At 37.9% G+C, this 25,123-nt stretch overlaps 1 protein-coding gene across 1 annotated transcript in view; it reads right to left on the bottom strand.

Moving 5' to 3' along the window:
• The window catches only part of lrp1bb (low density lipoprotein receptor-related protein 1Bb), a 471,544-nt gene that overhangs the window by 134,797 nt on the left and 311,624 nt on the right, over positions 1-25,123 (bottom strand). Inside the window, exons 28-33 of the mRNA XM_047370155.1 lie at positions 18,809-18,940; positions 18,426-18,653; positions 17,966-18,140; positions 15,117-15,211; positions 10,469-10,618; positions 80-220 (exon numbers count right to left, since the gene is read on the bottom strand). Of these exons, the coding sequence (XP_047226111.1) occupies positions 80-220; positions 10,469-10,618; positions 15,117-15,211; positions 17,966-18,140; positions 18,426-18,653; positions 18,809-18,940 (921 nt within the window). The remainder of the gene's footprint in view (positions 1-79; positions 221-10,468; positions 10,619-15,116; positions 15,212-17,965; positions 18,141-18,425; positions 18,654-18,808; positions 18,941-25,123) is intronic.

Genomic DNA, 25,123 nt, shown 5'->3' with positions numbered 1-25,123 from the left:
ACCAGCAAAGGCTAACAGTAAGATATATAGGCGGATATTGGTATGTTTTACATTAATCATGCTGTGTGTACCTTCTTACCTTTCTGACCCTCCTTGTCGTAAACTTTCATATGGACCACCCCACTTGTCTTGTTTCTCAGAACCACAAAATTCCGTCCATCTCTTTTGGTCACTGTTCCCAGCTGTGCAGATTCATCATCGGCCCACCAAAGTTTGCCACCTGTAAACATCAATATCATCCTCTTGAAGATAATGCATTTTCCCTTAAAATCAGAAAGAACATTGATATGGTCCTGATCAAGTCCAAAGCATTATAAATGATTGGTGTCTTAGTCCCTGACAAATCTCATTTGCTCATTCCTGTTCTTTGTGCATGTCAGTTGCCTGGAAAGTAAAGTGTTGCTGGCAACCTTGTTATTGTGTGCAAAGTTTGCAAAACTGTAAATAAAGGCAGTAAACAATACCTTGTTGATCTAACAAATCTGTGTATTCTTTAACTGTTTCCGTCTGTTAAAATAACTATAGTAGCTATATTACCTAGTCAGCCCTGTGCTTTAGCAATAGCTCAAGAATTTCCTGCATAAACTGTGATTGGGACAAAGTAGCTGTTAAGAAAATGGATACAACTGCATTGAGAAGGCCATTGGTGTTTAAGTTACACATACATAATCACAGTATTAATGCAGACCATGCAGAAATTCAATCAAGCCTGCACAGAGCTTTAATTTATTTCATTTTAACATAGTATCAATGTACATGGGGGAATCCTCCCTTTATTAAAATGTACAAAATGGTATTTTGATTACAAATAAAACATTTTAAAGCAAGCTTGCATAAGACCATAATATCCACAGTCATCAGTTATTCCAAGCTCAAGTTTTGTGTTTAAGCTTGCACTAAAATTTCAAACGGATGATGCTCTTATTCCAGAAAGGCATTTAATAATTGATGTATTCTCTGAGCTGATTTGAGATTAAAGCATAGGATATTATGTCCCCCGCTCTGTTCACTTGCTAGCTGTTGATGACATGTGCATCTTTCAGTTAATTTGAATCATACTCCCATTGAGGTTTAGTTTCCTCTGCATCAGCTTTTTCATGAACCTCAACGAAAATGGAGCCTTATTAATCAAGAGAAGTGGTCAGGACAGTGATGTTCAACCAATGTCTACTGATAGATGCCTCTGGCACCAGGGCAACTGAGAACATGCACTTGCAGTTGTTATGCGTCATAATGTTTTAACATCTCTTCTCTCACTGCCTGCCTCAGTATGACAGAAGACAAAGCCCTCTGGGCTTAAGTAGCTCCACCACCAGGAGCAATGATGATAAGTGTTTCTGAAAAAAACATGCACACCCACTGCACCATCAGTGAGTCCTGACTTTTTTCCTCAGGACAAATCAGACCTGGAGGAACACTCAAAATAAAGTACAAACTGCTGAAGAGTTGGATGGCCCTTGTTTTATTATATTCTGGTGTGTAAGCATCTTATGAGGTGGAGATGGGGGGAATGTTGATGAATCTTTAAGGGAGTAAAACTGAGAAAAAATGGGCCATATTAAAATAAAGAAATCTAAATCAGACTCAAAAAAACCAAAGCTGGATTAAGAAGCTATCACCTCTCTTCTGTGAAGACCTTGATGAGGAGCAGATAATTTACTAAGCTAAGCAGCAGCAGCAACCAGCCAGTAAATGACTTCTTTCTTTAACGAACTGCCATTTACAAGAACATTTCATTTTATGTTTTCCTCTAATTCAACCGAGCCAAGCAGCACTCGTTGGAACATAACTGAGTGTGGTGGACTATCCCTGACGATTATTGTTGAAACCAACTTAAAACAAAGAATATTCATGTAGTTAAGCAATTAAGGCATCCAGAAATTAGCCTTATTTCTTTTTCCGTTAGATCACACAATGAGTCCCTTGAAAGCAAGGCAATATTTTAGGGTCCCACACTTTTTGATTTATTACAAAAACAACAAGGCAGACAAACACACAAGCAGTCAGCGGAACAATTCCTTCTTGCATTAACTGCTTGAGTATCAATGCTATCCTTTAAATGGAATGGAGGCTGAATTTTCAAAAATCAGTCAAGTGCACATGAAGAAGACTGGCAGTCTACATGCAGTTTACAAAACATTACACCCCAGAGGGCATGCGGACTGAGATTAGTTTTGCACCTTGCGTTAATTTGATGCCACAGGGACCACTGGCTAGATGTGATTGCTCGCTTGTGGCACGTCATATTCAATTTCCACTTCAACAGCTTGTTTGATCAAAGACAAGCCAAGGCTGATGGATCACTCACACCTTCCAAATGGAAGCCCTCAAGGCAATTCAATTATTACAGGGCCTAAAGACCCACATGTGTTGACCTTGTGTTTCCAGTAGTTCTGTAATTACAGCATTTCGCAACCAGCAGGAGACAACACCAAAGTGTGTATGCAGTGTGAAACATGAGAACTCCCCATTAGGACTGAATATTTAAACCTCCTGAGAGAGCAGAACTACCTACATTATCAGTACTCCATTAAGGAGGCTTCTCTTTCTGGTTACATTTACACACTGCGTCAATATATAATCATCATATATCATGAGTAAACCAGGTTCTGAATTAACCTCCCTCAAAAACACCCACCTGCTGAACTAATGAACCACTGAGGACACAATAGTTTATGTGACGCCACATACCTTTTTTGGGAAACAAAGCTTGAACTACCGTAATAATATATGGAAGATAATAGACAGATTGGTACAGAGGGGAAGCTGCATGTCCAACTGCTGAGGAAAGAAGTGCCTAATTGTTAAGTGGAAATGATACATGGCTTTCCATTTTTTTAATAAATAGAAATATGAGAAGTGTGGCATGTATTCAGCCCGTTTTATCTGTACTTTTTAGTATGCATTGCAGTTACAGCTGTCCCACCTAATCTCACTCAGATTAGGTGGAACGTGAAAGTGAACATCAGTTTTCATGTCGTGTCACAGATTCTTTATAGACTGAGTCTGAACTTGGACAGGACCACTCTAATACATGGATTTGCTTTGATCTAAACCACATTGCAGCTCTGACTGTTGGTCTTCTTCCAGGATTGTTCTACATTTAGCTCTATCCATCCTTCTGTCAACTCTGACCAGCTTCCCTGTCCCCCCTGAGGAAAAGCATTTCCATAGTATGATACTGTCATCACCATGCTACATCGTGGGAATGGTTTGGGGTGTTATCAGGCATTAGGAAGTGGTGTTCTGAGTTATATGCAATGTACCACATGTAATGCTTTGCATGTTGAGCAGCAGCTTTAGATTTTAGATTTGTTTATTAAACTTTGTAAAGCACAATAAAAAATGTGATAAACATCCAAATGTGGGTAGAAGTACAAACTCATTATGACCCACCGCTTCTCTAGCAACATCACAATTACTCTTCCTGTTTATACAAAGTATCATACCAAAATACATTAATACTAATCCACATATGTTCAAGATGTCCTATCAATATTACATATTAGTATATTCTCTGATAACAAAATTAAGATATTATTTGTTCAATATACTTCATTATACAATACTCCTCGACATAATATAATTACTAACAGTAATGCTTTAATAATAATAATAATAATAACACATAATAATTTTTACTCATCCGACCAGATACTTACTTTCAAATTTTTGCTATGTCCCTCTGCATGGCTTGTGGCAAACTACTGGACTTATGGCTTTTTTACAATTATTACTTTCTTCTTGCAACTCTGCTGTTTAGGTCACATTTCTGGAGTGCACAACAATTCATAGTTGCCTGTGAATAGATTTTCCCACATGAGCAGTAGATCTTTGCAGCTCCTCAAGTTACAATGAGCACATTGGCTGCTACTGTCACAAAGGCTCTCCTTGCCCAACTTGTCTGTTTAAGTGGACGACCATGGTCAAATTTACAAAGTTTGCAAAGTTTAGTTATTAACAGATTGTTCCACTTACTGTGGATCTCTGTAACTCCACCCGAGTTGCAGTGTATGGAATGTCAGTTTAGATGGATGACCATGTCCTGGTTTGTTTTGCAGCTGTGCTATACCTTTTCTATTTTCAGGTGATGGATTGAACAGTGCTGTGTAAGATATTCAAAGTTATATTGTTTTATAACCTAACCCTGTTTTAAACTTCTCCACACATTTACCTCTAAACTGTCTGGTGCGCTGCACTTTCCTCTTTATGATGCCGTTTAGTCCTATTCTTTCCCAAACAAACCTTGGTAGCCTTCACAGAACACATAAAAAGAAGCTGAATATACAGGTCCTTCTCAAAATATTAACATATTGTGATAAAGTTAATTATTTTCCATAATGTCATGATGAAAATTTAACATTCATATATTTTAGATTCATTGCACTCTAACTGAAATATTTCAGGTCTTTTATTGTCTTAATACGGATGATTTTGGCATACAGCTCATGAAAACCCAAAATTTCTATCTCACAAAATTAGCATATCATTAAAAGGGTCTCTAAACAAGCTATGAACCTAATCATCTGAATCAACGAGTTAACTCTAAACACCTGCAAAAGATTCCTGAGGCCTTTAAAACTCCCAGCCTGGTTCATCACTCAAAACCCCAATCATGGGTAAGACTGCCGACCTGACTGCTGTCCAGAAGGCCACTATTGACACCCTCAAGCAAGAGGGTAAGACACAGAAATAAATTTCTGAACGAATAGGCTGTTCCCAGAGTGCTATATCAAGGCACCTCAGTGGGAAGTCTGTGGGAAGGAAAAGGTGTGGCAGAAAACGCTGCACAACGAGAAGAGGTGACCGGACCCTGAGGAAGATTGTGGAGAAGGGCCGATTCCAGACCTTGGGAGACCTGCGGAAGCAGTGGACTGAGTCTGGAGTAGAAACATCCAGAGCCACCGTGCACAGGCGTGTGCAGGAAATGGGCTACAGGTGCTGCATTCCCCAGGTCAAGCCACTTTTGAACCAGAAACAGCGGCAGAAGCGCCTGACCTGGGCTACAGAGAAGCAGCACTGGACTGTTGCTCAGTGGTCCAAAGTACTTTTTTCGGATGAAAGCAAATTCTGCATGTCATTCGGAAATCAAGGTGCCAGAATCTGGAGGAAGACTGGGGAGAAGGAAATGCCAAAATGCCAGAAGTCCAGTGTCAAGTACCCACAGTCAGTGATGGTCTGGGGTGCCGTGTCAGCTGCTGGTGTTGGTCCACTGTGTTTTATCAAGGGCAGGGTCAATGCAGCTAGCTATCAGGAGATTTTGGAGCACTTCATGCTTCCATCTGCTGAAAAGCTTTATGGAGATGAAGATTTCATTTTTCAGCACGACCAGGCACCTGCTCACAGTGCCAAAACCACTGGTAAATGGTTTACTGACCATGGTATCACTGTGCTCAATTGGCCTGCCAACTCTCCTGACCTGAACCCCATAGAGAATCTGTGGGATATTGTGAAGAGAACGTTGAGAGACTCAAGACCCAACACTCTGGATAAGCTAAAGGCCGCTATCGAAGCATCCTGGGCCTCCATAAGACCTCAGCAGTGCCACAGGCTGATTGCCTCCATGCCACGCCGCATGGAAGCAATCATTTCTGCCAAAGGATTCCCGACCAAGTATTGAGTGCATAACTGTACATGATTATTTGAAGGTTGACGTTTTTTGTATTAAAAACACTTTTCTTTTATTGGTCGGATGAAATATGCTAATTTTGTGAGATAGGAATTTTGGGTTTTCATGAGCTGTATGCCAAAGTCATCCATATTAAGACAATAAAAGACCTGAAATATTTCAGTTAGTGTGCAATGAATCTAAAATATATGAATGTTAAATTTTCATCATTACATTATGGAAAATAATGAACTGTATCACAATATGCTAATATTTTGAGAAGGACCTGTATACGCACATGACACTTTCCAAATTTGTATTCGTAAAACACTGATAATAGTGCATCCATTTTTTTCTACTACCTAGGTCTGTGCTTTGTGTTTGCTATTTTATCACATATGGCTCATTACCTGGCCTGTGCAGAACTTGACTTCATGTAATACTTCAGGTAATGCAGCTATTAGATTCAGGTGTTTTGGACCAAGGACACATCTAAACGTTGCAGGACCTCGGCCCTCGAGGACTGGAGTTGCCCACCCCCCTAATGTTTTTTTTTTTTTGACTGGACCCATCTAAATTCAGCTGAACTTACTCGCAGGCTGGTAGATAATATTTCTCAATTTAGGTGATGAAGTAGTGTCACTGCCTGTGCCTGATCTGTTAGACCTTTTGGGCGTAACACCTGAAGGGGTAACTATAGTGGTAGGGACTATGTGCACTAATTGGCCAATAAAGCAGCTGGCTACCATGGATGCATGGACCCTGACTGTTAAAAAGACATTGCTGAGGGAGGAATTATACAGATTTCTTTGGTGAGACCCTATACTGCTTAGGGTCAAAGTAAGTCACAGGTGGTGCTCATTTTCTGCTTGATTTCTTTTATCTACAGAAATAATATTTAATTAAATTTTTTTTTCATTATATATTTTAACATATATAAAAAGATATATAAATTACTTGTTATTTGGTACTTTTTGGTAAATATCGTATTACATATTCCTTTTAGTACCTAATCAGGGAACCTAACTGACAAACAAAGAACACAGTAGAAGTTAACAGAAAGCAGAATATACATAAATTATCAGTGCATCTGAAATATGTGAAAGCAAAACATCTGTTCTGGCTGGGTAATCCAATAACCCAATCCCAACACTATTTCAAAAGTTTTTAAATGTGAATCAATTTGGTTAAAATCGTATTGAATGTGAAATCTTCTGTATACGATTGCGCTGGTAACAGTAAAACCCTACAAAATTTGTGTATTTTCTAAACACAGCCCAGTGCTCATCCAAAGACTATTTAGTTTCTCTAACACAGGTAAAATTGGTCATTAATTGTGATTGATAGACACCCAAAATCATTCCAGTGTTTTGCTGTACCTGCTTCTGTGAGGGAACTACGACATTAGTCTCTGTCACCTCCCATTCTAGCTCCAATTTGTGAAATAAAAATGATGAAGTCTCGAAGCTCCTAGGCTCTAAAGTCGTAACTGTAAAGAAGGCTCATAAAAATGAACTAACAGAGCTGTTTTTGGTTTTTTTGCCATTGGAGGCTGCTACCAGCGAAATTCAGGACTGTCACTGCTGTTATTCAGTAACACTGTAATTAATGCTGTCTGCATAGTTACCCTCCACACAGGAAGCAATGGCCTGTCAAGATTAATAGCCTACATCGGCGAAACACAAAGCATCAGCCTGACAACACTCTTTTATTATTTATAGATGGATAGACAGACAGATAGACAGATATGTGGGCAGGCAGATTGCGTGTGTAAATTACTTCCACATTGTTGAAATCTTCAGAGTTGGGATGTCTCCCGATGAAATGAGATTTCATTTAGCTTGCCAAGACATGCTGTATGACATGCTGAGAAGGTCAGAAGTCTACAAACATGGAGTGCATACAAAGAAACTCTTGCCATGTTGAAAATTACACTTGGTTAGATGCATCTGAGTGTAAAATTGAATTATCTCAGCTGTGTTGTAAGTGTTCATTTCAACAAGCCTTTGACTTTGAGGTCATGTTTTTCTTGTGTAAACTCAATCTATCTCTTTAAACTTTATGGACTCTTAGAGGACTAAATGGTTAATGTAATTCTCTGGATAACTTGCTTACCTTTGTACACAGTTGCAATTACCGTTGGTTTATGTAAGACAAACTCATCCTCAAAAGCAAAGGTTGAAAGCAGGGTGTATTGTAAGTTTTCATAAGATATACTTTTATAGTATACTGTCTTCAACGAGGAGGCGGCTGAAAGCAGCAAAGAAAGATATTTTATTTCACAAAATTTAAAGGTGTTTTTTCCTCAATAAAGCCTTAAAAACCTGGTAACATCTGTACCACTTGTTGAGCCTTGTATTCAAAACTGAGGCAGAGTTATGGAAACCATTGATCGCCATCATGGCATGTTTACCTGCGTATCTTTAACATGTTTGAAGAATTTAGCCTTAATGCTATTTATTTTCCAATTAACACTGACCAGCTCCAGTGTCAAGGCTGTAGATCCCAACAGCATGATGCGGCCTCCGCCAAGCTTCTCAGTAGGGGTATCAATTTCCAGATATCAGTACTACAGTAAGATGTTTTAAACAGCTATGGTTTCAGAAACACAAAGATTTTCTCTTACTGTTTTAATGGCTTAAAATCCTTTAATCATATGCCAGCTATAGAGTAGCTTTCTGTTAGGCTGCTGATTGCAGACTTGGTACCCCATCAGATAATCAGCTAATATCACCTTGTTATACTTTGTCTATAAAGAACAAAAGAGGTACAGTATTCCGCAAAACAAACACAACAGAACTGCTTCTAAGTTTATTGGATGCATTTGACTTAAGTGTATGTATCAAAATGAAATATGTTATAGATAAAATTATTATAAATTCAAATCCTAATGTTTATTATTTCATCAGAACTAGAAATAATTGTTGTTTTTCTGTTTTAAATAAAGCAATTAGAACATGTTGCAGATAGTGTTAAAGATTTATTTGTAAATATTGTAATACAGTAAAATTACTTTATTATAGTACTATAAATCAAGGCTCTCATGCCATGAAAATCATATATCAGTCCATGCCTGTTTTATAACAGACTCGAAACACTGGACTATCTCTGCCTCTTTACATGTCTCAGACTTAACTAGCAGCTTAGCACTTTGATGTTTTCTTAAAAATTGCAGAGTGTCGTTTCATCTGAGAAATATGTTGAACAGCAGAATCTGATGCAGATAATAACAAGTTGAGGATGGCGCAGCACAATTTTACTTACTTTTGTATTTAAAGCCCTGAATGTATTTGAAGAACCTCCATGGGGATAAGGACATAGAGTTCAGGCCTGTAGGCATTTCCCCTCAGATAGGAAAAGTCACAAAATACCCCAAAAACATTTTGTGCACATTGGTTGAATCCAGTAAGTTGTAAACCAACACTATTTGGTTCCTTAATCCCAGTTGCACGATTTGAAAACACACATGGCTCATCATCTTGTCGGATCGATAAGTATAATGTGAAAGGACAAACTGATCCATTATAAAGGGCTTATGGTTGCGTGTTTATTGCTGAACTATGCTCTCAAAGGGGCTTAGATAATCTCAAAATAATCTGCTGAAATCTTGTTTTTATACGTGAGATTCAAACACTTTAAAGTTGTTGTCAATTCACGTAATGTCTGCCTCTAACTGTTTAGAAACTCCTGTCAGAACACTTATTGCGCTGATAAATACATTACTTACAGATCTCGGTGTAAAGGATACGTCATGTATGTTGATATATTCTTCAATCAAATCTAATGTACAATCTAATGTATTTTATTTTTGGCTGGAATAATATTAATCCTTTTGGGTGGCCCAGCCAGAGACCTGACTTCAATCAGAATGTGTGGCAATGTGTGGGTGATGGCAAGGAGATTTTGCATTTTTAGGGTTACCTATGGAAACATGTATAAAATTGTTCAACAATCCAAGACGGGTTTGAATACTGTAATAACAAAGAAGATTTTTCTATTGATGGTTGAGAAAGGTATGAATGAATTCCAACAAGCCATTTTAACAACATGTTGTTAAAAAACCTTTTTTAAGTTGATAGTTATTTTACATTTTTCATTAATTTTATTATCTTTTAAAATATGCCTATCTCATTTCCTACAAAAAAAAAAAAACTTCTTGGGTGAATGAAACTAATTTTTAATCTGGAAAGGGTTTGGATAATTTTTCTTTAAAAAAGATTGATTTTTATTTTTATTGAAAAGCCGGGCGTTGTCTTATGTGCCTTTTTAAAAGCCTTTTTGGTAAGTGAATAAAGCAATGTGTTTTGAAGCTTTTATCACACCAAAAACACTAAATGTAATCTGTCACATCAGAACATCACTATAATTTGGGTTTTTGTGAATTTCTGGGCTGAACTTTAATCTCTCATCTGTGAAAATGTCCATGTCCACCGAAGTGGCATGTTTATATTAATGCTGCCTAGAGTCATTTGGTGTTGGAATGTAAAATGCCTGGAAAAAACATTGGAAAATCACATCAGATAAACCATTTAGAACTGCTCGATTTAAGCTGTTTCTAATATACCCATCAACTGATAGATGGTTTTACACATTGGATTTTGCAATAATAGCAAGAATCAACATGTAATTAACATCTCCCATCTTTTCATTATGAAAGGAGAGAGAAGATCTATCATCAATCATTACTGTGATACGTTTTAATTATCTAGAGCTCTGGCGAGTTTGCAAAAAGTGAAGCACAACTGTTGCTAGGACTCCCTGAATGACCCTAGTTACCCACTAATCTGGTTGAACATACAATCTGTTTTACTGAATAATCCTCAGCAGCAATCTGATAGACTTGTGACGAGCTCCACTCACCCATTACAGCCAGCGCTGTGCCTTTGGCTAACTCCCTCTTTAGAGTATCCAGCACTTCCAGCCCACTGCCATCGAGATTGCACCTGTTGATTGTGCCATTGGCTGAGCTTATCCAGTACAGCTTGTTGGCAGTAAAGTCTATTGAGAGACCTGGGAGAAGGATAGGTGGAGAGAGCAAACCAAGTTTTCAATCAGTGCAATACAAATTGCTGAGATATAGAAATGGACATCACAAAGCGGGTACATTTTCAGTGTCTCTACTGAATGTCAATATGCAAAAAATGACAATGATAAAACATACACGTAAATATATTTCACGCATAAGTTTTGAGTGCAATTGGTAATTTTAGTCTTATCTCACGCATCAAATTAAATAATAATTAAATACATTGCCTGAGTATTTAGACCCTTCAAACTTTTGCACATTTTGTCATGTTAGGATCAGAAACCGTAAAGTATTTCATTGGGATCTTATGTGATAAACCAAAACAAAATAGATTTTTATTGTTAAGTGGATTGCAAATGATAGATGGGTTGTCAACATTTTACAAATTAGTCCTTAGTGGGACTATTTGCAACTCTTGGTCCATAATGGTATTTTAAAAATTTGGCAATTTTGTCAGCAAAGGCGATTGATATAAAAGGACACTTAGTTTAAAAAAAATTGAGGGCAAATTTTGCTGAAAAATAAATGTCTTCTAAAAAATGGAAAACATAACAGAAAGTATTTTGCTTTCATTTTAATTCCATTGTAAAAAAAAAAAAAGAAGACAAACATTCAGTGCACTTATTCATTGGAATCCCTGAATTCAGCAACTGTTTTCCAAGATAGAGTGATCCCTCCCTCATTCTTGTTGCTGATAACAGAAAATCAAGAAATATGGTCCAAGAAAACATCAAGAAACAAAAACAATAGACTCAAAAATGTAGCCTACAGATACTTTCTGCTTCACTGTTTTGGCCCACATTGCAAAAGGTGTGGACACCACTGATCCAAGGCATTAGATTTCAGCTCTGGGTATATGTTTAGGGTCATTGTCCTTTTGGAAAGTCAACCTTCTCCATAGTTCTTTAGTCTATTTTCAGTCTCTAACAATTTTTCTTTTAGGATTGTTTCAATTTACCTCCATCTATCTTCCTAAGAATTCTGCACAGCTTATTTTTTCACTATTAGGTGAAGAAAAGCATCCCAACAGCATGATGCTGTTGTGCAGTGATCGTTTTGTGCCACACTGAATGATTTCATCTGACCAAAACAACTTCTTCCATGTGTGTATTGTGCACCCCAGCTTGACTTCTGGCAAAATGGGGGAGGAGGCTGCCTATGGTGTTTGGATAAGTTTTTTTTTTGGCAATTTTCCATAACGCCCAAATTTGTGGAATGCACAACTAAAAATAATGGTGTCATTGTGTCAAACAGATTTGTCCAACTGAGGAGCAACTCATCCAACATTACCATATGTTTCTGTGAATTCTATGTTTGCATTTGTGCTTTACACTTTTCATTTTCAAATGATGGACTGAACAATGTTCTGTTGGATATTCAAAGCTTTTTTTCCACTAATGTTATCTAACAAACGTCTAAGGTTTTCACAGAACAACTGTATTCATACTGAGATTAAATTACATGAAACTTCGTTCCACTTCCACTACTATTGCCAAACACTAAATATTTTACTGGGAAAACCTACACAAGAAAAGGTTGAACAGGACTAGTAGCAGCAGTCAGAGCTGCATTAACAGCATATTTAACGTTCTGTTGTTTCAATGTACCTGGTTAAAGTGAATGAATAAAGAAAATTTTTGTGTTTCGTCACACATCTTTGTGGGGGATCTCTCAAAAAGCTCCAGCTGGCATGATAAATGAACAAGGATGAGAATTGACTGCCTTTCAATCTATTTTCTGGCTGGCTGATGCATTTTTTTTTTCAAACAGTATATCTGTTTATGTTTGGAGCTGAAAGCAATTTCAATTGTGAACCTCCGGACATCTTACTGTCTCACACCATGTGTTGGATATATGTCTGGCAGATTCATAGTCACAATGCATCATTAATTTACTCTTGTCCCTAGGTCTACCCCATAATCATAAATGAAACCAGTGAAATACAGAGAACTCTGCTATCTCTACGGCTGACAGGCCTGGAAAAATGAAGAATTGCAGCAGAGACAAAGCTGCCCTGTGTGACAAATGAAACGTTTGACCTTGAGCTACTTACTGTATGTGTAACTAATCGAGTTAAAGATCAGCTGATTGTTTTTGCATTTGCTAATTTAACCATGGATTATGTGATACAAACAGTTTACAGTCTAAGAGTTTGCCTGTTTATACAGTCTTAAAGACCCGCATAAAGAAGCTGAAATGAATAAAAATGAAGGATCAATGAAAAATCACTGGAGCAAATGATCTTTTGTAAACTTTATCTCCACATCACAAATAAATATACTAATTGAATATATTATGTATCATTATGATATGTCATCAATTTATTACCAAACGTGATTAGCATAAATGTGCATTTGGTCGTACGAAAAGGTTTATGTTTGTTTTACTGAGTGTTTAACTGATGTTAAATGAATAAAAAAAAATCTACCCACATTTGCTGTCAAGGTAAAAATTGTGTAACCACTACAACCCAAATAATTAAAAACTAGATCATTAAATAAATGGATAAATAGATGATTGCATAAATCAATAAATAAAGTAATAAATAAATAAATAGATAGATACATACATTTACCACTAAGGTATTTAAATGACAGGTGTTTTTTATTTATTTTGTAGAAATTACTTTTTTTTTTTTTATGTAGGTGTTTTGAACATTGTACATTTTGAGTTTTTATCATGATTGTTGAAATCTTACATGTGCAGGTAAATCTTAAAAAATTTAATATTGTGAAAAAGTTCAATATTCACTAATTTCAGGAAGTAAAACTCATTAATGATTGCAATAAAATATTTAAAGCCTTTATTTCTTATAATTTTGATGACAATGTCTTACAGGTAATAGAAAACCCAAAACTCAGTGTCTCAGAAAGTTTTATTATTACATAACACCAATTTAAATGATGTCCGGAAGACATTGACACCCTCCACAACAAGGGTAAGCTACAAAATGTCATTGTTAAAGAAGCTGTTTTTTTTTATATAGAGGGCCTTATCCAAGCATCATGGAAAGTGTGGTGGAAGGAAAAAATGTGGCAGGAAAAGGTACACCAACAGCAGGGCTAAATGCAGACTTGAGAGCATTGTCAAGCAAAATCCATTCAAGAATTTGATGGGAGCTTCACAAGGAGTGGACTGAAGCTGGAGTCAAAGCATCAAGAATGACCACACATGGTTGAATTCAACACATGGGCTACAAATATTAAGTTGCTTCTGTTACGCCACTCTTGAACCAGAGACAATGGTAGAAACACCTTACCTGGGCTAAGCAAGAAAAGAACTGGAGTATTGCTCCCTGGTTTAAAGTCCTCTTTCCAGATGAAAATAAAGTTGGAATTTCCTTTGCAAATCAAGGTCCCAGAGTATGGAACTCTAGGATCTTGACTTTGGGGAAGAGTGGAGAGGCACAGGATCTACATTGCTTGAAGTCCAGTGTGAAGTTTCCAAAGTTAATGATAATTTGGGGTGTCATGTCATCTGCCAGTGTTGGTCCACTGTGTCCACAGTCAATACAGTCATTGGCCGGGGCCTGTATGAGTACTTAATGGTTCCGTCTGCTGTTAAGCTTCATGGAAATGGTGATTTCATTTTCTAGCAGGACTTGGCACTTGCCCATCCTGCCAAAGCTACCAAAAGCTGGTTCAATAACCATGGTGTTACTGTGCTTGACTGGTCAGCAAACGGGCCTGATCTGAACCCCATAGAGAATCTATGGAGTATTGTCAAGAGGAAGATGAGAAACACCAGACCCAACAATGCAGATGACCTGAAGGCTGCTATCGCGGTAGCCTGGGCTTCCATTACACCTCAACATTGCCACAGGCTGATCATCTCCATGCAACACCACACTGATGCAGTAATTCACGGAAACGAGCCCCAACCAAGTATTGAGTGCATAGAGGAAAAAAGGCTTGAAATACTTCACTCTATGTGTAATTAATCTATGTAATATATGAGTTTCAATTTCTGAAAAGAGTGGCAAAAAATATTGAACTTTTTCACGATTTATTTGTATTTTTTTTTTATTTACCAGTATACAACTGAAATACATTAAGAACAAACAAATATTAAAACATATTTAAATACAACTAAACTCACTAAATTTGAATACAACAAACTGGACACATAGCTGTTTGGACTTTTAGCTTTGTAGTGTAGGCATGGCTTTGTGCTTGTGCTATCAACAATAAATTAAATTTGAAGGTAAACTATACTTGAAATGTCCTCTTCAAATTTAGTTCTATACATAGTCAAACAAAATCCAAAATTTTCTGCCTTGTCTTTTTAGAACTAAGATGTTTGCAGAGGGTTATCAGCACACCATCTTGCTGTCAGATAGTCCAAGTCACCTCCAGTGCATGAGAAAACTGTATGACTACAGATCATGCTAGTCTCTCTAATTTGGTCATCTATATTCAAGCTAAGTGAGGTACAACTAAATAGGTGGTCTTGGTTAATTAAATGTACAAAGCTTACACAGACCTAGGGGATCCCTTTGATTCTGGTGGAGTACTTTGCTGTTACTCCCATCCATGTTGGCCATGTTAATGGTGTTGCCATCTGTCCAGTAGATTTTCCTGCATGAAAAGAAAAGTGAGTGGTAGTAATTCAGTTAAACACCACACAACTGAGGTTTACACAATCGTTAACTCATGCTGTTCATTTGTTTGTCATATTTTTCTTTCCTTTAGTTGTTATCATTATACCTGTTTTTTACATTTATTTGTACAAACATATCAAGCATTTATACAGCCCCCTTCATAATTACTGTGTAGTAAAGAAGATTGAAAAGAATTACGATTATATTAATCTTTAATTGTGACTGCACATTGTTATACTGAAAAATGTGCAAAAAGCTAACTTTTAACTTTAATAACTTCTTTTCAGTTTGAAAAAAAAAACAAAATAATTGTGTTTAGCAAGAGCATTACACTTATTGGGCTTGCATCATTACTATATATGTAGCTGAACCCTTTTTTTAATGAATACCAGATATTTTTAAAGTTAAGCAGATTATCTGGGACATTAACTGGAACTATGTGGTTCAGGTGGAGGATCTGTAATGCTGTGGGTCTATTTATCTTCCAAGGAGATGTTAGGACCCACAGCCATGAGTTACAACAGGAAATGCGGTGCGGACTTTTTTGGAACTTTCCAAATAAATTGCATTAACCTACTTCTGGCATAACTTAGAAATTGGAGGTAACAGAGAACTTCCCACGATGCCAATGTCTACATAAAACCCCCACTTCCCTCACAATTCTTTCTCTTCCATGCTGGTGATCATCGGTATAGGAGGAGACATGCACGCTAATGTCGCTTTGCAGGCAAAAAGACAAACTCTTCAAACTGGATCCAATGGTGTCATACGATCATCGATCATATGCGCTAAGTTAAGTACTGATGAATTACTGTTGAAAGAATCCGGTATTCATTCATAAAGGGGTAAATTAAGGTATAAGCATTGCTTAGTTTCTCTCTGAGGCCTGCAGAAGCAAACTGTCCCAGAGAACTCCCCAGTAGAGACGCTGTCTCTACAAGCCGATTGAAGCGGTTTTCCCTGCCTGAGAGAAGGACAACAGGAGCTGCATCACCGTGGTTACGGTAACGTGCAGTTTGGCCGGCCGACAGGACAGCTGCCACTCCCCACAGCTAAGGAGGTTAGCTATAGCTAACCATTTAAAAACTGTGGATGTTTCTTCAAACTTCGCCACCTTGGACAACGTTCCTCACCACAGTTCATGAGGTTAAGTGTTTGGGCAGAATAATATAGAAGTGATTTAGATTGAATGATCTAAACGTTTTTCATTTTCTACGAAGTTTGGTTTTTTGTTCTTTGTTTGTATGTTTTTAAAGTTAAGACAAACTTTACTTGAAGGGAGATTTTAAACAGAAGATTGATCATAATGCGCCTTCCGCCCTTATGCATTTTAACCCTTTTATTAACGGTATTTTTAAAGGTGTGTGTTTGATTCTGGTGCTAAGCTATCAGCCTCCTTTGTTAGCTTCAACTGCTAACAGCTAAGGATACGTGCTTGCTGCCAAATAATATTTACCCAGAAAAGTTTAGTTTTCAATCCAGTAAATAATGTGTCCCTAACATCATTTTACTAAATTTGATAACTAAGTAAACACCCTTAAGCCCCATTTCTCCAGACAGATTTGGCTCTTTTCCAAAATATTCCCTTAATAATATTTTTTTAAATATTATTTTAATAAATAAAGGCAGCGAATGAGACCCCATTGAGAATTAGTCATCCAGAAGGTTTGTTTTATTCAGCAGATCATTCTTTAAAACATTATTTTATAAAAATAATATTTTATCTGATCTTGCATTGTGAATGGTTGTCTGAAGGTATGCTGATTATTGCCTAAGTAGTTTCAAGACTAACTTGACTTCACTTCCAGGTTCTTCAAGATAATCCTTGGTTCTCAAACACAAATAACATTGAATGGTTATGTTGCATCACTCCTTCAGTCATGGTTCTCAATCATCTTTAATCAACTTGTTTATATTGTACAGAGCCCATTAGTCTTCCCTATTCTTTAATTCTGCTCGGTAGTTAGTTGGATTGTTTTAGCATAGTACAGAGTTTGTTGATTGAAATATGTTTGACTTTGAGTTGACTTATGTTTGTTAATAAATTATTGTATTTTAAGAAATTGTGTGAATTAATTCCGTGTGTGCAGAGTTTTTGCTGTTCAATTATGTCAGAGCTCATCTCACACCTTTCTATTTTTTCCTAATACCGTCGCCTTACTGGGCTGGTATTCACAGGATAACCCTTAACAGACCGAAATATTATTTGATAAAATTTTAAATATTAATATTAAATATTAAATGATATTCTCAGATTCATAATCATAACAGAGATAAACAGAAATGGAAACTAAAAATGGAATCTAATTGGGTATTTTAGCAAGATAATTATCCAAATCATAAGGTCAAATTAAAACAAAAATTGTTCAACAGAACAAAATTAACATTCTTTCATGGTAAGATCCAACATATAAACCAGATAAGCTGCAGAGAAGAAAAAAAGTCCCAATGTGGGAATGTTTCTTTCCATTGAATAAATGTGGTAATTTTAAGGATGGATTTTTCTAAAATGTTCAGTGTGAATTTCTCCTGTGGCAATACAAGAGGAATTTAAAAAATGTTTTTCTGCACACCATTTCCAGAAGTGCCAAGAAGTGTGGAAGGCTCTGTAGAAGCCTTTTTCTCTTCCAACAGGGCTTTGATCTTCCTTTTGTACAAACCAACTCTTCCTTGCACTATACACTAAAGGTGATAAACTCATGAGATGCACAGACTACTCTAATCTACTTACCCTTTGGCAGGGTGCAGTACGAGGCACCTTGGCTTGTCAATGCCGTGGATGATGGACGTCTTCAGGGACCCATCAAAGCGGGCCACATTGATTTGTGACTCGTCATTTTCTGAGCTGAGCCAGTACAAGTTCTTAGAAAGCCAGTCCAAAGCCAGACCCCGACAGTTGGCTATGTCTGAGAAAGGAAGAGAATGAGAAAGCAGTCATGCTATGAAGTACATAGTAATATTATTTCCTGACATTTTTTACTTGACTAGACAGATACCAAAAACAATGTTAGATTGTATAAAAACTTATACTTCAACTTAAATTTTTCAAGTTGAAATTATAATATTGATTACTACCAATAAATAAAATCTCACACACGGTTAAAAAAAGCTTTTAGGGAGTATTGCGTTCTCATTTGGATCTCCATTTAGACCTTTTTTAAAAGCCTGCCTTGGAAGATGACCTGCCCCACCTGAGGAAATGATGGTCTCCAGCTGGGTGCCGTTGATGAACACCCGTTTGATGGTTTGACTTTTGATGTCAGCCCAGTAGATCCTCTCTTCCTGAGCATCAAAGTCTACCACTGTGACATCGTCAATGTCTGGCACCGTCAACGCCGTCATGACGTTCATGTAAGGGTTGTCAATGTCAACGCCACGGATTTCAGAGCGCCGCACGTACAGGAGGAATCTTTTCAGTGCTGGTGAGATAGTGAAACAATCATTCATTTGAGACGCAGGTGAAGATGCAATAACAGTCTGATGTAAATGTTGTCAATAAACAAGGAAGAAAGCCATTTTTACTCGGACAACACATGCTGAAAGCATGAAAAATGAGGAAGGTGTTCTTGCTCACCGAAGCAGGATTGCTTGTTGGCTGAAAGCTTCATAAGGTGCGGACAGGTGCAGGATGCGGTGCGGTTGTAATTGATGAGACACAGATGGGAACAGGGACCACGTCCATCATTCTCTTCACATGGGTTAGAGGCTGACAGGCAAGGAAGAAGAATTGAGAAAAGTCAGCATAAAGTGACAAGCAAGAAGATTTTCTGGGATAATTATAGGATTTGAAGTGGTCACAAAGAATTCCCAATATGACATTTATGGGCTTCAACAACTCACCTAACATAAAACAGACAAAAATGGCATGGAAGATAACCACTATGATGATAGTACTCTTTTAACAGCAAAAAAGGGACACAACATTCTGGCTCTCAAACTTTTGAATTCACGAACGTAATGAAGTGCTTATTGGTGAAAAATCAACTTTTAATGTTTTACAGTAAAATGCTGCAAAGTGTTGTCCAGTTGCTGGAAAGCTGGTTAAAAAAGCTGATAAACAAGAAAATAACTTCTTGATTTGATCATCTCCAGTTCAAATCTGAATTCAGCTGTTTGAAAATATTCCTGGTTGTGTGAAACATGGACAGCCATGGCAAACAAACAAACGGACCACCACCTCATTTATAATGCAAATTATGTTTTAAAACTACAGGTGAGACGATACTGATTGTATGTCTATAAAGCATGTTAATACTTTTGTATTAACATACAACTATGTTTCAGACCTTTTATCTGATTTAGTATTAAATACAGATAAGGTTATTATAGTGGGGGATTTTAACATTCATGTTGACACTGAAAGTGATAGCCTAAATATAGCCTTTAATGCTATCTTAGGCTCAATTGGCTTTGCTCAAAACATTAACAAACCTACCCACATTTCCTTCATTCTCTGAACCTTGTTTCCTCATAATCATAGAAAAACACAGTGGAGGGCAATAATTTTGTTTCTGCCCCTTCACAAATTGATTCTCTTGTTCATAGTGTTACTTCATCATTTCATAGTGCATTAGACAATGCAGCCCCCTTGAAAAAGAACTTAGTTATTCATAGGAGGCTGGGTCCTTGGTTTAATTCAGAGCTGCGTACTTTAAAGCACAGTATTAGAAAATCGGAGAGAAAATGGCGCTCTACACACCTAGAGAATTTCTACTTAATCTGGAAAAATAGCCTACTGTTGTATAAAAATACACTTCGCCAAACAAGAACAGCTTATTTCTCAACATTAATAGAAGAGAACAAGAATAATCCTAGGTTTCTCTTTAGTACAGTTGTTAAACTTACACAGAGTCATAGCTCTGTTGAGCCATCCATTCCCTTATCTCTCAGCAGTCATTACTTTATGGGATTCTTCTTAAATAAAATTGATTCTATTAAAAATAAAATCTTTGACATACTCCCGAAGATGATTACTTCATCCTCAGCAAGTGAGACAACATTGGAAGTAACTGTAGAACTTGATCTGTGTTTGGACTGTTTTGATCCTGTGGTGCTTCCTGAGTTATCAGAAATATTAGCTTCATCTAAACCTTCAACTTGTATGTTAGACCCAATCCCAACCAAATTATTTAAGGAAGTGTTCCCTCTGATTACCAGCCCATTTTAGATATGATTAATATATCTTTAGTAAATGGATATGTACCACAAGTTTTTAAGGTAGCTGTAATTAAACCTTTACTTAAGAAATCTTCACTTGATCGAGATGACTTGAAAAATTACAGACCTATATCCAATCTTCCATTCTTATCTAAAATTCTTGAGAAAATAGTTGCTAATCAAATGTGTGAGCATTTACACAGCAATGACCTGTTTGAAGAGTTTCAGTCAGGCTTCAGAGCTCATCATAGCACTGGAACAGCTCTGCTGAAAGTCACTAATGATATTCTTATGGCCTCAGATAATGGACTTGTGTTTGTTCTGGTTCTGTTAGATCTCAGTGCTGCATTTGATACAGTTGATCACAATAATTTCTTAGAAAGGCTGGAATATTCTGTAGGGATCAGCGGAACAGTGCTAGGTTGGTTTAAATCGTATTTGTCTGAGAGATTCCAGTTTGTTCATGTAAATGATAAATCATCTTTAAACTCCAGGGTTAATTGTGGAGAACCACAGGGTTGAGTACTTGGGCCAATTCTCTTTACTATATATATGCTTCAATTAGTTAAAATTATCAGGCAGCATAGGATACATTTTCACAGTTACGCTGATGATACTCAGCTTTACTTATCCATAAATCTTGATGAGCCCAACCAGTTAGATAGACTACAAGCATGTCTTGAAGACATAAAAACTTGGATGACTTTAAATTTTCTGTTTCTAAATTCAGACAAGACAGAAGTTGTCGTCTTTGGACCGGAGTCTTTAAAAAAGAAACTGCTTAGTCAGTCACTAGACCTGGATAGCATTAATGACCTCCGTTAATAAAGTAAAAAACCTTGGTGTTATTTTTGACCAGGACATGTCATTTAAATCCCATATTAAACAGGTTTCTAGGATTTCGTTCTTTCACCTCCAGAACCTTGCCAAAATTAGAAATATCCTATCCTGGAGTGATGCTGAAAAACTAGTCCATGCATTTGTTACTTCAAGGCTGGACAATTGTAATTTTTACTATCAGGATGTCCACAAAATGCAGTTAAAAGCCTTCAGCTGATTCAAAATGCTACAGCAAGAGTTCTGATGAAAATTAAAAAGAGAGATCATATTTCTCCTATTTTAGCTTCCCTTCATTGGCTCCCTGTTAAATCCAGAATAGAATTAAAAATTCTCCTCCTCACATATAAAGCCCTTAATGATCTAGCTCCATCATACATCAGAGATCTGATTGTTCCATATGTTCCTAACAGAGCACTTCGTTCTCAGATTGCAGGTTTACTGGTGGTTCCTAGAGTCTCTAGAAGTAGAATGGGAGGCAGATCCTTTAGTTATCAGGCTCCTCTGCTGTGGAACCAGCTCCCAGTTTTAGTCCGTGAGGCAGACGCCCTGTCTACTTTTAAGGCTAGGGTTAAAACTTTCCTTTTTGATAAAGCTTATAGTTAGAGTGGCTTAGGTTATCCTGAGCTATCGCTGTAGTTATGCTGCTATAGGCTTAGGCTGCTGGAGGACATAATGACCACTTTCACTCTCTTCGCTACATTCTCACACTACTCTCCAATTTTGAATTATTTGCTGTTATTTCAGCTTTTAACTTTATGTTCTCTCTCTTTTCTCTTCCTAGAAGCTACACCTGGCCTGACTCTGTGTCTACCTGTGACACCTTTCTGGAGAGGGTGATCGCCCAAGCTTCTGCTGGCAACAACTTAATGCTCACCCTCTAACAATGATCCACATGGCCCTGTCTTTCAGTATTTAACCCTTTCTCTCTCCTAGACATAGCAATTGACTAAGCTTTTACTGTAACTAATTATATGTGCTCTCTTTCACACTCTAACCTCAAAAACTGGCTCAGAGTTTATCTGCTCTTTCTTTCTAGATGAAACGACTAAAGGAGCTACAGCCATTAACATTTACTTTCCCCTCCCATAGAAAGTACTGCTGGATCAGTGCTTCTGTGTTCTTTTTTGTCTCTGCTCTGTTCTCTCAAACCCCCTGTCAGTCGTGGCAGATGGCCACTCACACTGAGCCTGGTTCTCCTGGAGGTTTCTTCCTGTTAAAAGGGAGTTTTTCCTCTCCACTGTCGCTACATGCATGCTCAGTATGTGTCGGGGTCTGGGTTAGAGTGTGTGTTTGTGTTTTGAGTGCAACTGTGTTTTCAGTTTCCAAATGGTGCTGGAGTTTTTCTGGTGTGCTGGGTGACAGGTGCGACTGATCTGCTGATTGCATGGAGGAGTATTTAAGCAGGAGGCTTCCAGCACTTTGACGCCAGAGTGTTTGCCTACAGTGGTAACAAGCTCAGCCACTTCTAAACTATGCTTAATTTTTGTTCCAAGCTGACTTTGTGTATTTTCCGTCGCAGGCTAAAACCTGAATCTTTGATTACCTTGCTGAACACTGACTTCGGTTCCAGAGGTTTCTGGACGATCAGGATTATCTACGTTTTGAGGACTTCGTTTCCTGACTCCTGCCATTTCTCTGACCTAGGATCAAGCTGGCAGCTTCCTGTTTCTCCTCTTCTGAATCAAGGCATAAGTGTACCCTGTCCACCCTCCAACGCAAGTACCTGAACACTCAATTAACTCCTGGTCTCACTAAGCTCACTCAACAGCATCAGTGAAACTATCTGGACTACTGCGCTTTGTAAACCAGGCCCCCGAATCCCTCTACCCCTGGCGACCTGACTGCACTTATTTAATAAACCATTTTCCTGATTACTATAGTTACCTTTCGTTAGTCCTGCAACATTATAGTTCTTTGTTTCACCAGTTCTCTTCCCCCTCTTTTCATACAGTTGGTGATTCACCCGTTCACGTTCCTGATTCATTTTGCTGTAAATAAAACACCTTTCACTGATTCACTTCAGAGTGTTCTTCTGTATGTGGGTCACATCTATTCCGAAAATAATGACAGAACACTCTGGCCAACATGACCCAGCAGAAACACTATGAAGAACCCTATCTGAACATGCAAACCAAATCCATTTTCATGATTTCTCTCTTTGTTCCCTTTCAGAGCAACAACGCCAAACAAATCAACAGTTAGAACAGATTGCCTCCATGCTTCATCAAATCTTAAGTTCTCAGTCCTCCGCACATGTAAATGGCGCTTCAGCACCACCATCATCTCAACAGCTTCCTCATTCCCATGACGTCACCTCCCCTAATCCAGAAATCTTTCTGGTGAGGTTGGTAACTGTAGGGGATTTTTGCTTCAGTGTGCCCTGGTTTTCAATCGTTCACCATGTTCCTTTCCCCATGATGATGCAAAGATTTCGTATGTTGCTGGTTTATTGAAGGGCAAAGCCTTACAGTGGGCAGAGGCCCGTTTCTCTGATTGCAGAGAGAAAGTGGTTGCACTTTTGAGAAGTTTGTCAAAGAATTTAAGCAGACTTTTTCCCCTATTATAGACAAAACTAGTACTGGTCGACAGTTGAGGGCTTTAGAGCAGCGTAATAGACCACTTACTGAGTTTTTCATTGAATTTCATACTTTGGCTGCTGCTTCTGGTTGGAATAATGAAGCTTTGAAGTCAACTTTTTTTCACGCTGTAGACGATTCCTTAAAGGATGAGTTAGTCCTGATTGATGAATCTGTTACACTAGATGAAGTTATTTCTTTAGCTATTAAAGTTGACAATAGAATAAGGGAGAGAAAAAGAGCCAGAGCAGAAAGGTTTTTTCCTCCCAAAGCTAAGACTCCACCTCAGCAATCTGCACCTGAACCTGACCCCATGCTGGTGGGACGTACCCGTTTAACTTTTGAAGAGAGACAGATATGCATATTGACCATATGATCATATTGAACAGTGTTTTTACTGCGGTTCACCTGATCACTTTGTAGCTACTTGTCCTATTTGCCCCGGGCAGCCAAAATGACAGGGTCCGCCAACTATGAAGGCGGGGTTGGTGGACCGCTCACAGAATAGTAAAACCCCCAGATTCAGCCTACCAGCTACTATCATATTTAATTAACATACTTTGACTTTGTTTGCCATGTTAGATTCGGGCTGCAAACAGAACTTAATAGATTCTGAGTTAGTTATCAGAGCAGGCATTGAGGTGGAACCACTTACTTCACCTCTCTCCGTTCTAGCTTTAGAAGGAAAGAAATTGCAGCAGATAACTCAGCGTACTAAACCACTAGAACTTCTGCTGTCAGGTAACCATAGAGAAAAGATATCTTCCTTTGTGTTTCCAGTGTCTCAGGTTTCCATAGTTCTTGGCTTCCCTGGTTACAAAAACATAACCCTCATTTAAACTGCTCTGAGTGTTGCGTCGAATTCTGGTCCACTAGTTGTCACACATCGTGTCTCCAGTCAGCTTTCTCCCCGAGTTTTCCCAAACAGGTTAACAAGGAGGACGTGGTTATAGATTTGTCTCATGTGCCCACTGAGTACCATGATTTAAGAGGAGTCTTTAGTAAAAGTAAAGCTCTGTCTTTACCTCCTCACAGACCTTATGACTGCGCGATCGATCTTCTTCCAGGTGCCCCCCTGCCTTCCAGCAGGCTTTATAATATTTCCCGTCGATAACAGAAGTCCATGGAGAACTATATTAATGATTCCTTGTCTGCAGGTATTATTTGGCCTTCCTCCTCTCCTCTTTGGGCAGGATTTTTCTTTGTTTGTAAGAAGGACAGCTCGTTGCGTCCTTGCATTGATTATAGGGGCTTAAACCAAATCACAGTTAAAAATAAATACCCACTTCCTTTCGTTACCTCTGCTTTTGAAACAG

The sequence above is a fragment of the Girardinichthys multiradiatus genome, chromosome 7 (genome assembly GCF_021462225.1).
Source record: "Girardinichthys multiradiatus isolate DD_20200921_A chromosome 7, DD_fGirMul_XY1, whole genome shotgun sequence".
In the NCBI taxonomy this organism is placed as follows: Eukaryota; Metazoa; Chordata; class Actinopteri; order Cyprinodontiformes; family Goodeidae; genus Girardinichthys; species Girardinichthys multiradiatus.
This window is presented reverse-complemented; position numbering and strand designations above follow the sequence as displayed.